Genomic DNA, 14,436 nt, shown 5'->3' with positions numbered 1-14,436 from the left:
TAAAGTAAGCCCATGAAAGTACAGGCAACAAAAGCAAAACTAAGCAAGTAAGATCACAAACATCTTTAAAAAGCTCTGCAGGGCAAAGGAAACAAAAGTGCAGCAACAGGACAGGAGAAAAGAATTACAAACTAATCATCCAAGAAAGCACTGATCTCCAGATACAAAAATAATTTCCAAAATCAATGAAAAAAAAAAAAACTTAAAGTGGACAGTAAATCCAAATATATTTTTCAAAAGAAAATTAAAATGGCCAAATATATACAGAAAAAATGATCAGTATCCTTATTATAGACATACAAATGAAAACCACAATGAGAGGGACTGGCACTGTGGTGTGGCAGCCTGAGCCTCCATCTGTGGCATCGGTTCAAGTTCTCGGCTGTACCACTTCGAACCCGGTTCTCTACTAATGTGCCTGAGAAAGCATCCAAGGATGGTCCAAGATTTTTGGCCTCTGTACCCACACAGGAGTCCTGGAGAAAGTTCCAGGCTCCTGGCACTGAACTGGCCCAGCTCCAGCTATTACAGCCAGTTGGAGAATGAACCAGTGGGTGAGAGATTTGTCTCTATGTAACTATGCCTTTCAAATAAAAATAAATTTTAAACACACACACAGAATGAAGAAAGGTGTTTGCTGCCACCTGGCATCTGACTCCAGTTTCTTGCTAATGCAGTCACCACTAAGGACTCAAGTAATTGGATCCCACCATCAAATTGGGCGACCTCCATTGAATGCCTAGCCTGGCTTTGGCCAGACTCATTCCTGACTGACTCCACTGGGGAATAAACGAGCAGATACAAAAGCATAAATATAGGTTCTATCTCTTAAGTTTTTAAGAACAAGAAGATACTATCTCACTGCAGTTAAGACACACTCCCATATCACTGTAATCCTATTCATAATTGCCAAGATACAGAATCAACCTAGATGATTACCAGTAGACAAATGGATAAAGAAAATGTATTTTTTTCCAATGGAATACTAATCTGATCATAAATAAATGAATCCTGGGGCTATTGCTGTAGTGCTACAGGTAAAGCTGCCTGCAGAGCTGGCATTCCTAATGGGTGCAAGTCCCAGCTGCTCCACTGCCAATCCAGCTCCCTGCTAATGGTCTGGGAAAGCAGAAGACAGTCTGAGTATTTGAAGCTTTGCACCAAATGGAAGACCCAGATGAAGTTCCTGGCTTCGCCCTGGCTCAACCACGGTTCTACCAGGCATTTAGGGAGTGAACCACCAGAATGAAGGTTTCTTTTTCTCTTCGTAATTGCCTTTCAAACTTAAATTCTTGAGAAAACATCTCTTTATTTGAAAAGTAGTAACAGGGCCCGGCGGCGTGGCCTAGCTGCTAAAGTCCTCGCCTTGAAAGCCCCAGGATCCCATATGTGCGCCGGTTCTAATCCCGGCAGCTCCACTTCCCATCCAGCTCCCTGCTTGTGGCCTGGGAAGGCAGTCAAGGACGGCCCAATGCATTGGGACACTGCACCCGCGTGGGAGACCTGGAAGAGGTTCCAGGTTCCCGGCTTCGGATCAGCGCGCATCGGCCCGTTGCGGCTCACTTGGGGAGGGAATCATCGGAAGGAAGATCTTCCTCTCTGTCTCTCCTCCTCTGTGTATATCTGGCTGTAATAAAATGAATAAATCTTTAAAAAAATAAAAGAAAAGAAAAGTAGTAACAGAAGAGATAGAAATCTTCCATCTACTGATTCACTCTCCAAATAGCTGCAATGGTGGGAGCCAGGACTTTCAGATCTTCCACGTGGGTGCACGGCCTAAACACTTGGGTCATCCTCCACCGCTTTCACAGTTGCATTATTAAGGAGCTGCACAGGACGTATAGCAGCTGGGACTTGAACCAGCACCAACAAGGGACAACAGTGCTAAAGGTGGAGGCTTTGCCTGCTCTACCAAGGCACTAGCCCCAAATAAATCAATCATACAAGAAAAGAAAAAAACGAATGAATCCTGACATTTGCAGCTGAAACACTGTAAATGTGGAAAGACTGAAAGGCAGTAAGTGTAATAAGATATACATGGATGTTCTCTCATTTGTAGGAGCAAAAAAGAAAAATTTGACCTGAACTTAGGACAGTGGCTAGTAGAGGCGAGGAGGGTGTATGTGTTGTGGGGGAGGACAGACAGAGGTTTGAATAATGAGCATCAAAACCCAGATAGGTGGAAATAATAGGTTCTGTTGATCTACAGCACAACGAAGAAGCCAGGTTCCAATAATTTGTGCCCATATGAAGAACTGAAGAGAGGATCTGGTGGGCTCCAAGCATAAAAAGAAGTCACAGTAAATGGAAATATTAGCTGCCTGGTTTGATAAGTTTATGCTGTATATATGTTTGGAAATACTGTGCCCTATGAAAATGTACATTTTACTGGCACACTTATGATGAGCAAACATCAACTGCAAAAATACAAAAGGCATGGTTTACAGCTGTGTCCTAAATTTACACTTCTTAAGATAATGTACACTTCAAGTAGTCCAGAAGAGAGCTTTATTAGTGTTTTGACGCAAGCAGATGAAAGGAAAGTTAGGAGTGGTATTAGGTGATTGCAAAGTGTATGCTCTGTCCTTCACAGAACAAACACTAACATCAAAGACCAACCTGTCCTGATTAATCCCAGCAGGTTTCTCAGAAAACACAACAGACCACCAAGTAATCAAAACACCAGCTGACTGGGTACATAGTAACAGCGACCTCCAAAAACATGTCATGATTTACATAGACTACACACTGAGATCCTATATTAACCTAAAGCCATTACATCTGGGGGCTCACTGTGATTCCCCAGAGCACACAACTGGGCCATGGGCACATCCACCCAAGTGAGAATCCCAACAACTCAAGAGGCCACAACCATTGACTAATGGGTTCCCACAGCAGATGAGCTGAGCTGAGTTAGAGGCTCTACTGATTTAAAACATCCTTTCGAAATGATTTTCCTGACACTTTGCCCTCCATATTCTCAATTTAGTTGGGCAGCTTACATATTTTTTTAAAAGATTTTCAATTATTTTCTTTTTTACTTATTGTCATTTTTTTTAAAAAGATTTATTTATTACAAAGTCAGATATACACAGAGAGGAGGAGGAGAGACAGGATGATCTTCCGTCTGATGATTCACTCCCCAAGTGACCACAACGGCCCGTGCTGTACCCATCCGAAGCCAGGAGCTTCTTCTGGTCTCCCACATGGGTGCAGGGTCCCAAGGCTTTGCGCCATCTCAACTGTTTTCCCAGGCCACAAGCAGGGAGTTGGATGGGAAGTGGAGCTGCCGGGATTAGAACCAGTACCCGTATGGGATCCCAGTGTGTTCAAAGTGAGGACTTTAGCCGCTAGGCTACGGCACTGGGCCCAGATTTTCATTTACTTTTATTGGAAAGACAAATTAAGAGAGGAGGAGATACTGAGAAAAAGATCTTCCATTGGCTGTTTCACTCCCCAACGGTAGGTGCTGAGCTAATCCAAAACCAGGAACCAGGAACTTCTTCCAGGTCTCCCACAAGAGTTCAGAGCCCCAAGGCTTTGGGCCACCCTCTACTACTTTCCCAGGCCACAAGCAGGGAGCTGGATGGAAGTGGAGCAGCCGGGACATGAACCAGCACCCATTTGGGATCCTGGTACATGTAAAGCGAAGATAAAGCCACTGAGCCATTACAATGCGCCTGCCACTTCCATCTTAAGCAAGAGCAAAATCGAACTAGATGCCATTGGTGTTGCTGTCAAGACCAATGTTAATGTGAAAAAGACAGATGGAGAAGAGAAAGAGAACAGACCTATCAGCCCATGCTCAACAAGATTATCAGAAACAAGCTGGGGTCTTTGCCAAGGGGTTCAACTGTCATCCAAGAAATAAGAGGTTTTGCCTTTGCTGCATACTGCACTTCCACAGAATTTAGTGGCTCCGCTTCAGTCTGGCACTGGTAAAGCAGCTGCTGTTTTGTTGGTCATGCTCACCCAAGTACAGCCTGTGCCTCCACCTGACACATGAACTTGCGTTCCCAATGGGAAATGTAAACAAGCAGATGGACAATTTTTACCGTGATCTAATGCTAACTTACATTATTCAAGGCAATAAATTTGGGAAGAGGTCAGAAGTTCCATGACCAGATCATCACTGGCACCATGGAGACTACTCTGGGCTGATGCTCCAAGGTCAAGTTCATTGGCCCCTCCCGACCACCCCCCAAGAATCAAGATGTTCTAGAGGAGGCTAACACAGTAACAGCTCCTCAGGGTCACAAGGATCAGAGCCATTTGCTGCCCAGGAACTGCCTGCCAGATGCTGTTTTCCTCTGCCACCTTTGAGGATTTGGAGTGCAAGCTTATCCAGAAAGTTGTTCTAGAACCAAATGTTATCAAGTTGAAAGGTTAGGAGGAAACACCAGCCATGTGCAAGCAGCATTACATCGTGTGTAACAGAGACAAGAAGTTTCAGGCTTGGACAACCTGTACAGGGCCACCATCACCCCTCTATGCCGTCTATTCCATAACTGATAACAGCGAGCAGGCTGGCAGCAAGCTTTGTTGAGATGTAAAACTGGTGGAACTGAGAGTGCCTGTGACTGAGCACTCCCCAGCAGGCAAAGTGAAGTAGTGACCACCAACTTGTGTACCTGTGCTGTCTATGTAAAACAAGTGTCTGTCATCATCAGCTTCAGCCTTCCTGTGGACTCGGATGGGAACCTGGATGAGATCTACCCACAATGGACTGGGTGTACCAACCACTTAGGCAAGAGAGGCCTAGCCATGAACTTGGCCAACATTAGGCAGAGCATAAACACCCCAAACAGAATCCAGCAGTGTCGCAATAATCAGAAAGATTAAATAGGGATGACGTGGACGAGATTTGCAAAATGGCCAACTGAGAAGCTCTGCCTGTCACTAGTGGCCACCCTTAGCGCTGTCCCTGCCAAGGAGAGGCACGCTCTCACAGTCAGCAAAATGAAGGTTCACAGAGAAACATTTTAAATTACATTTTTGGACTTGACAAAAATGTGTGCACATAACTGGGAATGGCAAAATTGCATACACCAGACTACCAGGTTAAACATGACTACACAGAAATTACCTTTTAAGGAGGAAGAAAAAAAGATGTACATCTGAACACTGAAATGTTTGACACTGTCTAAAGAAAAATGGGGGACAAGGGGGAGGGTGGAAATAATAGGAAGGAGAATTCACAATGTTACCTTCAAAGAATCCAGCTTTATCAAGTTTCTTCCCCCTTCTGTCCTCCAATTATAAACACTGATAACAAAAATCAAGCTCTTGACCATGGCCCTCCTGGAAAGGGTCACAAAGCCATTATCAAAACTGAGTATGCTCTGTATCTCCAGGAGGGTTTCAGACAAATTTTAGGAGCTCAGCAAAATTTGCATTACAGAGTAACAGCAAGCTGCTTCTTAGTATATTTCTATGGGACACTTTATTGTATTTTTAAAAAAATTGCTATCTACCTGAAATCCAAATTTCACTGTGCATTTGGTGTTTTCATTTGCAGAATTTGGCAATGCTACATACATATAAAGGTTCTCCAGCAGATTTTATAGTGCCCACAGTAGGCTGCCTTTGATACAGCATGCTAGGGAACACCAGGTCTCTGTGAACTTTGACAATATTGTTAATATTGATGATTTTTTCTAGGCATAATTAGAGCCGTTTCAGCAAGATCACATAACCACCATTCACGATAAATCTGTGCTTTCAATGCTATAATAATTAAAGAGCTGATCTGTAAGGCTGCCTCTCCATTGCACAGGGGAAGGGCAAGGGGAATCAAATAGTAAAGCTGTAGACTGTCTGAGTGATCCAATTATGATTTCTCCCCGACTCAAGGGAGGCTTTCAAAAACAACAGCTGGGCCCGACAGCGTGGCCTAGCGGCTAAAGTCCTTGCCTTGAATGTACCAGGATCCTATATGGGCGCCGGTTCTAATCCCGGCAGCTCCACTTCCCATCCAGCTCCCTGCTTGTGGCCTGGGAAAGCAGTTGAAGACGGCCCAAAGCTTTGGGACGCTGCACCCATGTGGGAGACATGGAAGAGGTTCCTGGTTCCCAGCTTCAGATTGGCATAGCACCGGCCGTTGCGGCTCACTTGGGGAGGGAATCATCAGGCAGAGGATCTTCCTCTCTGTCTCTCCTCCTCTTTGTATATCTGACTTTGTAATAAAATAAATAAATCTTTGAAAAAAAAATAGGGGGGCCCAGCGGCTAAAGTCCTCGCCTCGAACGCACCGCGATCCCATATGGGTGCAGGTTCTACTCCTGGCAGCTCCACTTCCCATCCAGCTCCCTGCCTGTAGCCTGGGAAAGCAGTCGAGGACAGCCCAAAGCTTGGGACCCTGCACCCATGTGGGAGACCTGGAGGAAATTCCTGGTTCCTGGCTTTGGATCAGCATAGCATCGGCCGTTGTGCTCACTTGGGGAGTGAATCATCGGACAGAAGATCTTCCTTTCTATCTCTCCTCCTCTCTGTATATCTGACTTTCCAATAAAAAAATAAATAAATCTTAAAAAAAAAAATAGGGAACCAGGACCAGTAGTCCAATGGCTAAAATCCTCACCTTGCATGCGCCAGGATCTCATATAGGCACCAGTTCTAATCTGGCAGCCCCGCTTCCCATCCAACTCCCTGGGAAAGCAGTTGAGGACGGCCCGAAGCCTTGGGACCCTGCATCTGCGTGCAAGTCCTGGAAGAGGCTCCTGGCTCCTGGCTTTGGATTAGCTCAACTCTGGGATTACGGTCACTTGGGGGGTGAGTCCCCACACAGAGGATCTTCCTTTCTGTCTCTCCTCCTCTCTGTATATCTCACTTTGCAATAAAAATAAACCATAAAAAAATGAAATAGGACCTGGTGCAATAACCTAGTGCTAAAATCCTGACCTTACATCTGCCAGCATCCTATATGGGGACTGGTTCTAATCCCAGCTAATCCACTTCCCTTTCAGCTCCCTGTTTGTGATCTGGGAAAACAGTGGAGGATAGCCCAAAGCCTTGCAACCCTGCACCCATGTGGGAGACCCAGAAGAAGCTCCTGGCTCCCAGCTTCAGATCGGCTCAGCTCTGGCAGTTGCAGTCACTTGGGGAGTGAACCAGCGGAAGGAAGATCTTTTTCTTCTGTGTTTCCTCCTCTCTGTAAATCTAAATTTCCAATAAAAATGAAATAAATTTTTTTTAAAAACTGAAATAAATTTATGTTTTGGGAGGAGCTGTGCCCTACCTGAAAACTCTCATTATATTTGTCACTTTTGTTTCTGTTTTTTAAATACTCTAATCATTTAGACTATATAAGAAGATTTTAATACCAATCCATAAGGCACATCTAAAAGCTTCCAAATAGTTTCCAACAATCTTATGACTCATACACAATGAATCAAGCAAGGGTTTTATTTCCTTGGCTGCCCAGTTTCATGTACAGAGTCTGGAACAGTCCGTTCTCTCTGATGTCAAGTATTAAAGTTAGATTCCACTCCTGGTACTGTGGAAAAGCCACACTTTAAGATGTATTTCTCACCAGAATTGAGAAATCTTCTCATTGCTTGGGAACCAAACTTTGAAATAAAAGCTGAGTGGGTGGAATACTGACCCACACAGTTCAGTTTAGAATACCCTCAGCACTTCAGGTTCAAAGAAAGAAACTGGAAATCCTCCCAGCTTGGAACAAGGCAGTGAGGCCTTCCAGAATGATCAGTGAATTCATCTCTCTCAATGCCCTAAGATCTTTGGGAAAGAGGCTGAGGATGGGGTCACGGCCATAGCTTTGAATGCAATTATAAGCAACTACTAGTTGATAATGTTATAAATGTAAAAGCTCAGCAGATTGCCATATTTAGCAGGTTAACACAAGCAAAAATAAAAGATCAGAGAGAAACTAAAGTGACCTAAAAACATCAAAACGCATGCTTAAAGGGGATCCTAACTCGGTGTTCAGGTTCTTTATCTCATCTTTTTCTGACAGTATCCCACAAACTAGTCCAGAAAAAAAACAAAAAACAAAACAAACAAAAAGCCCTGCTTGCTTTTAGAAACCTAAAGTGAAAAGTAGTCTATAACCTGGATTTTTGCTCAAGCTAGATTTTTTTAATGTTGCATTTATGACTACTTTATTTGGCCCCCAAAGAAATGAATCATACTTACTGTAACTACCTCAAAAGAATTGGAGTAAGGAACATGTGATGGAATATGAAAATACTGATAATGAACTATGAAAACTATCCATTCCATGGGTGAAAGCCCATGGAAACATCATTGTCTATTCCTAAATTGTGTCCTGGAGACCCAGATCCGAACTGGACAACAGAACAGCATCCATACCAGGCACTGGGAAGATTCATAAGTTCACCAGACTTTCCACACCACACCTCCTGATATTCTCTACAAGCTAGGAACTAAGTTTCCAGATCTGTAAGTCCAAGTCAACAACTACATTACTATACAACCAACATGCCATCAGCCATGATATTAAGACATACTTCTATCTGTAGGACATCAATTTTTTTAAGAGCAGAAAAACAGAAATCCTTTATCATCTAGTTCACCTTCCAAATGCCTGCAACAGTCAGGGCGGGATGGGCTGAAGCAAGGAGCCCAGAACACAGAGTCTCCTACAGGAATAACAGGAACTCGACTACCTACACCATCACCGCCTGCCTTCAAGGGTACACACTGGCAGGAAGCTAAATCAAGCTAGAGTTGGAACTCAAATCCCAGGCTCTCAGGAGAATTTTAAGCAATGACTTCAACAATACGCCAAATATTCCCTGAAACCTGACAGTTTTTGACTCAGATTTTGCTTATTTGAAACAGGTGTATCTTGTGAAAACATAGAAATAAAAGAGGATGAGGATGGGTGGGGAATGTGGGCAAGGGGGAGGCTACGGTAGGAAGCATCAACAGGCTCCTACATCTGTATCATTAAATGTGAAATCTGCTTACTTTATATAAGTAAATGTTTTAAAAAAATTAAACACAGGTATACCACTATTGTGCCAACTATTTCGTAATCATATCTAAAAAAACTATGATCTGATAATTTTAAAAACTTTAAATCTGACGCTGACACAGTGGTACAGCAAGCTAATCCTCCATTCCAGCATTCCTATGGCCTATGTTACCAGCTGTTCTATTTCTGGTCCAGCTCATTTCAAATGACCTGGGAAAGAAGCAAAAGACAGTCCAACCGTTTGGGCCCTTGCACCCATGTGGGAGACCCAAAAGAAGTTTCTGGCCCCAGATTGGCCATGCTCCGGCCAATGTGACCATTTGAGGAGATAGAAGATTTCCTCTTTCTTCTCTCTGTAACTCTTTCAAATAAAATAACAAAATCAATCTTAAAAAATAGCAGCAACATTTTTAAAACTTCAATAAAACTTTTCAGAACATTTTTATGTCTCCACTGGAAAAATTTTATATTTTGTAAAATAAGAAAGAATCAGGCCCAGTGTATTGGCCTAGCGGCTAAAGTCCTCACCTTGAACACACCGGGATCCCAAATGGGTGCCAGTTCTAATCCTGGCAGCTCCACTTCCCATCCAGCTCCCTGCTTGTGGCCTGGGAAAGCAGTCCAGGACGGCCCAAAGCCTTGGGAACCTGCACCCATGAGGGAGACCTGGAAGAGCTCCAGGTTCCCAGCTTCGGATAGGCGCAGCACCGGCTGTTGCAGCCACTTGGGGAGTGAACCATCAGATGGAAGATCTTCCTCTCTGTCTGTCCTCCTCTCTGTTTATCTGACTTTGTAATAAAAAAAAAATCTTTAAAAAAACAAAACAAAACAAAAAAAACAGTTTTTCATTGAACAATTTGTAAGTCCCTGGTCCATGCATGTAAGGGATCCTTGCCTTGTGATTTCTACTTCCACAACAGCATAAATGCTTGAACTATTTTCCCCCATTATAACCCTCCACTAGCTCTTAACAGACTTGAAACTGACCCCCTTCATGTCTGCCAACACAGCTGGTCTGGTAAGTACATGCTGATTTTTCTTTCTTAAAACTTTGAAGAGGGAATCAAATTTGCCATTATCTAATTCATTTTGAAGGTCAGTCAACTGGGTCTTGTTCAGGACCATCAAGATTATTAAAACCAGATTAGAGAACTGATTTCCAGGTGAGTAGTGGGCTCACCTACCACACTTAAGGAAAAACAGTTTCACAAGGAATAGATCTTTACAAAAACACTGAAAGCTAAGGAAAACACATAATAACACACACATGTGAGAGAGGCTCGACATTGTAAGCTTCCTGCAACTCTTATCGGAACTTTGTGGAGTTTCTGACATCAGGCAGCCAAACACAGAAACACAATGGTTAACTCTGCAACAAGAACTCTAACTCTAGGCGAACAGTCTACTATTCAGATGTTCTGTGTTTTGTGTAACAATCTATTCTTATCGGATATATAGGTTATTTCTCAGCTAATACATGGTCAGCTGTTAATGAAACAATAAGAAAGGCTGATACTAATCCAATTTTTAAAAACTGTTAAAAAAAAAAAGCAACCCCACTGATACTACTGAGTCAGAATTAAGATCTCTATAAACAGCAATGATTAAGGCAAAGTATCAAAAAAGTGCCATTTTTGAACATCTCAAATTCTCCACTATAACCATACCATAAGACAAACAGTGTTTCTTCTTCATTCCTCCTTATTTAACAATTAAATATTATCTTGATCAAATTTTCATGCCAATTCATAAGAAAAATTACCTGCATTTAAAATACACAGTCCCTTCATGGCTCCCATCATGTTTTCCTCTGTTGGGGTTGTCCCATTCTACTCCCAACCAGAGTCCTAGAAAGATAAGAAAAGCCAGTTGAATAATAAATAATAAATAATGATAACAGTAAAGTTTTATTTTCCTATAAGCAAATAGGATTTGCAGTGGAAACTATCACACACACCATGGAAAGAAATGTTTTGTGAAACAGACAAGGTAATATTACACTCAGAACTTCAATCATCATGAGGAAAGAACACAGATCTGCAATGCAAAAAGCAAATAACACAAATTATCAACTATCTCAAATACAAATAGCCTAAACACTATCATTACTATAGTAAAACATTGTTGAGACTTTGATAAGGGACTGTACTGAATACATAGACTACCACTGTTTTGGGAAGACTAACATTTTAACAATATAGTGTTCCAGTCCATGAATATTGGGATATCTTCCACTTTCTTTCATCTTCTTTCCTTTCGCTGAGCAATGTTTTCTTTCTCCTTGGTTCATTTCTTGTTATGTTATCCTTTATTGATGCAGCAAATGCACAGAAAGATAAGAAATTATGACACATACATACCACAACGTAGGTGTACCATGAGGACATTAAGCTGAGTGAAGTAAATTAGTCACAAAAGGAAAAATTACTGTGCGGATGCATTTCTAAAAGGCATTTAGGCTAATCAAATTCATAGAAAGTTGAATGGCATCAGGGAATGGCAAATTGTTTAAAAAGTTTGGCATTTCAGTTTATTAAGGTAAAATTGTTTTGCAGAAGGATGGTTATAACAACACAACAGCATGAATGTAATAGCACTGAACTATACATTAAAAAATGGATAGGGCAGTCAATTGTACATTACACAAATTTTACGAGGACTGAAAAAAGTTTAGGCGAGATGAATCACAAAGAGTATGATCTTGGACCACATGAAAATTTAGTGAGAAATCAGTAACAAGAAGTGAATTAGAAAATCCTTAAGTTAGGAAGTAAACAATACCATTGCAAATCACCTTACATCAAAAACCAAATCACCTTACATCAAAAACCAAATCACAACTTAAGTCAGAAATATTTTCACTGAATGATGAAGAAATAATACATACTCAAATTTGTGGGACACAGCCAAAAGATGTGGCTAAAGACATAGAAAATGGTCTTACATGTACGTATCAAGTTGAGAGGCACTGGAACATGAAAATGAAGCCCATAGAAGATAGAACCAACATACTAAAGAGCAGAAATGAGTAAGACTGGAGGTTTGTTTGTTTGCTTTTTAATGATCTTTTATTTGAAAGGCAGAATTACAGAGAGAAGGTGGTGAGGGGAAGAGATCTTCCATATGCCGATTCACTCCCCACATGGCCACAATGGTCAGTGTTGGGTACCTCCGAAGCTAGGAACTAACAGCTTCTTCCTGGTCTCCCACATGGGTGCAGGGGCCTAAGACCTTGGCCATACTGTGCTGCTTTCCCAGGTCACCAGCAAGAGTTGAATCAGAAGTGGAGCAGCTGAGACAGGCAATAGGGGATACTGGCATTGGAAGCGAAGGATTAGTTTGCAAACGCCACCGTGCCAGCTCCTAGATCACTTTCTAACAGGATAGAGACACCTGGCAATAAAGGCAAATACAGATATTACAGAAACATAGAAAAAACAGTTAGCACTACTGGTGCAAGATATGGGAAAGACAGAAAAGCAGTACTAACATTTTAGGCATGCAGTAGCAACTCCAAAGAGAAAAGAGCTGAGATAAACAGTGTGAGACTTCTCTACCTGCTTAGGGAACTTCAAGAAGTTCAATATAGGCAGAGTTGTCACTCAGAAGTCAGGGTAGGCATATAAGTTTGAAACAAAGGATGAATAGTGTTGAACCCTGATTACAAGAGGTCAGGTCCTATTATTCAACTCTCATACAACAATATGGAGAACCTGGTCTCTATGCTGCTCACAGAAACCTGACTCAATAAGCATGGCAGAAATGATTTGAATTTTCCAAGAAAAGAAGCTGAAGTTCAAAGAAAGTGTGTGACTTTCCAAAAATAACACCAGTACCAAGGACTCGACACTGGACTAGCACACGTGCACACACACAAATGCACACTCATATATTTCATGTCCTACTACACCTGTTGGCAAATCAAGGCATTTATCTGTGTAAGAAGTACAATTAATGTTAGTCATAATAAAAACTATCTGGGATGATGATCTTAATACACAGTCCCATACCACACTACTGTTCTACATGGCGCAGAACAATTCACTTTTCAAGCTGATGTGCATGGAGGGAGTAAGAACTAGGGTGTGATTACCTATTAACTCATGAAAAATGTTTGTTGTTTGGCAAGCTCTCACCGGGAAGTCAGCCCTCTGGTGCTAAGGTAAGAAGCAAAGCAATTACACAGTGGGTGCTGACAGAGGTGCTATCGGGGTAAGACCACCTCGCCATTCAGGTCCTAACAGGGAATAATCCAGGCTTCTTGCCACAGCCCAGGCTCACACTCCAGTAGCCTCAGGCCAGCAAATTCAAATGCACAAATGAGTGCAGCAGACACTAGAATACAAGTTTTTTGATTTACAACGATAAATAAAGCTGTTGTGGGCCCGGCACGGTGACTAGTGGCTAAAATCCTTACCTTGAATGTGCCGGGTTCCCATATGGGCACTGGTTCTAATCCTAGCAGCCCGCTTCCCATCCAGCTCCCTGCTTGTGACCTGGGAAAGCAGTCGAGGACAGCCCAAAGCTTTGGTATCCTGCACACACGTGGGAGACCTGAAAGAAGTTCCTGGCTCCTGGCTCCTGGCTCCTGGCTTTGGATCGGCACATCACCGGCCACTGTGGTCACTTGGAAGTGAATCATGGGACGGAAGATCTTCCTCTCTATCTCTCCTCCTCTATGTATACCTGACTTTCCAATAAAAATAAATAAATGGGGCCCGGCGGCGTGGCCTAGTGGCTAAAGTCCTTGCCTTGAATGTACCAGGATCCCATATGGGCACCGGTTCTAATCCTGGCAGCTCCACTTCCCATCCAGCTCCCTGCTTGTGGCCTGGGAAAGCAGTCCAGGACGGCCCAATGCTTTGGCACTCTGCACCTGTGTGGGAGACCTGGAAGAGGTTCCTGGTTCCCGGCTTCGGATAGGCGCAGCACTGGCTGTTGCGGCTCACTTGGGGAGTGAATCATGGGACGGAAGATCTTCCTCTCTGTCTCTCCTCCTCTCTGTATATCTAACTTTGTAATAAAATAAATAAATCTTTAAAAGATTAATTAATTAATTGAGGGGAGTGAAACATGGGATGGAAGATCTTCCTCTCTGTCTCTCCTCCTCTCTGTATATCCGGCTTTCCAATAATAATACAATCTTAAAAAAAAAAAATTAATTAATTAATTGAGACAGAGAGAAAGATTTTTTTAGGGCAGGCTTTTCCAGGAATTGGTGGGGAGTTCTAGGAATTTGATCTTTTCCCCATTTCTGGACTTCGTAGGAAGTCTCAGAAGTGTCCTGGGATCAGGTGAACAAGGACAGAGAGTAGCAGTGTCTGCTATGATACTTTACTGTAATGTTATTACAAGCAACCCTGAGCAGGTGCCATCTACAAGGAGGCACTGGTTCTGGGGAGCAGTTCTGCAGCCAATACCAATTCAGGATGCTCAGCTAGGGAGGCGCTCTAGCGGCCAACTCTAGGGGAGAGTCC

The 14,436-nt window shown here is 42.7% G+C and overlaps 1 protein-coding gene across 2 annotated transcripts in view; it reads right to left on the bottom strand.

Annotated features, from left to right (window-relative positions):
* Positions 1-14,436, bottom strand: part of TBCE (tubulin folding cofactor E) — a 55,529-nt gene that overhangs the window by 35,447 nt on the left and 5,646 nt on the right. For both annotated transcript variants that reach the window (XR_009246194.1, XM_004578523.3), the window contains exon 2: positions 10,722-10,806. Coding sequence is in view for 1 of the 2 variants with exons in the window: in XM_004578523.3 (XP_004578580.1) it covers positions 10,722-10,806 (85 nt within the window). In the remaining variant the exon portion in view is untranslated. The remainder of the gene's footprint in view (positions 1-10,721; positions 10,807-14,436) is intronic.

The sequence above is a fragment of the Ochotona princeps genome, chromosome 10 (assembly GCF_030435755.1).
Source record: "Ochotona princeps isolate mOchPri1 chromosome 10, mOchPri1.hap1, whole genome shotgun sequence".
NCBI classification, from domain to species: Eukaryota; Metazoa; Chordata; class Mammalia; order Lagomorpha; family Ochotonidae; genus Ochotona; species Ochotona princeps.
Note: the sequence above shows the minus strand (reverse complement) of the source record. Positions and strands in the feature narration are given on the sequence as shown.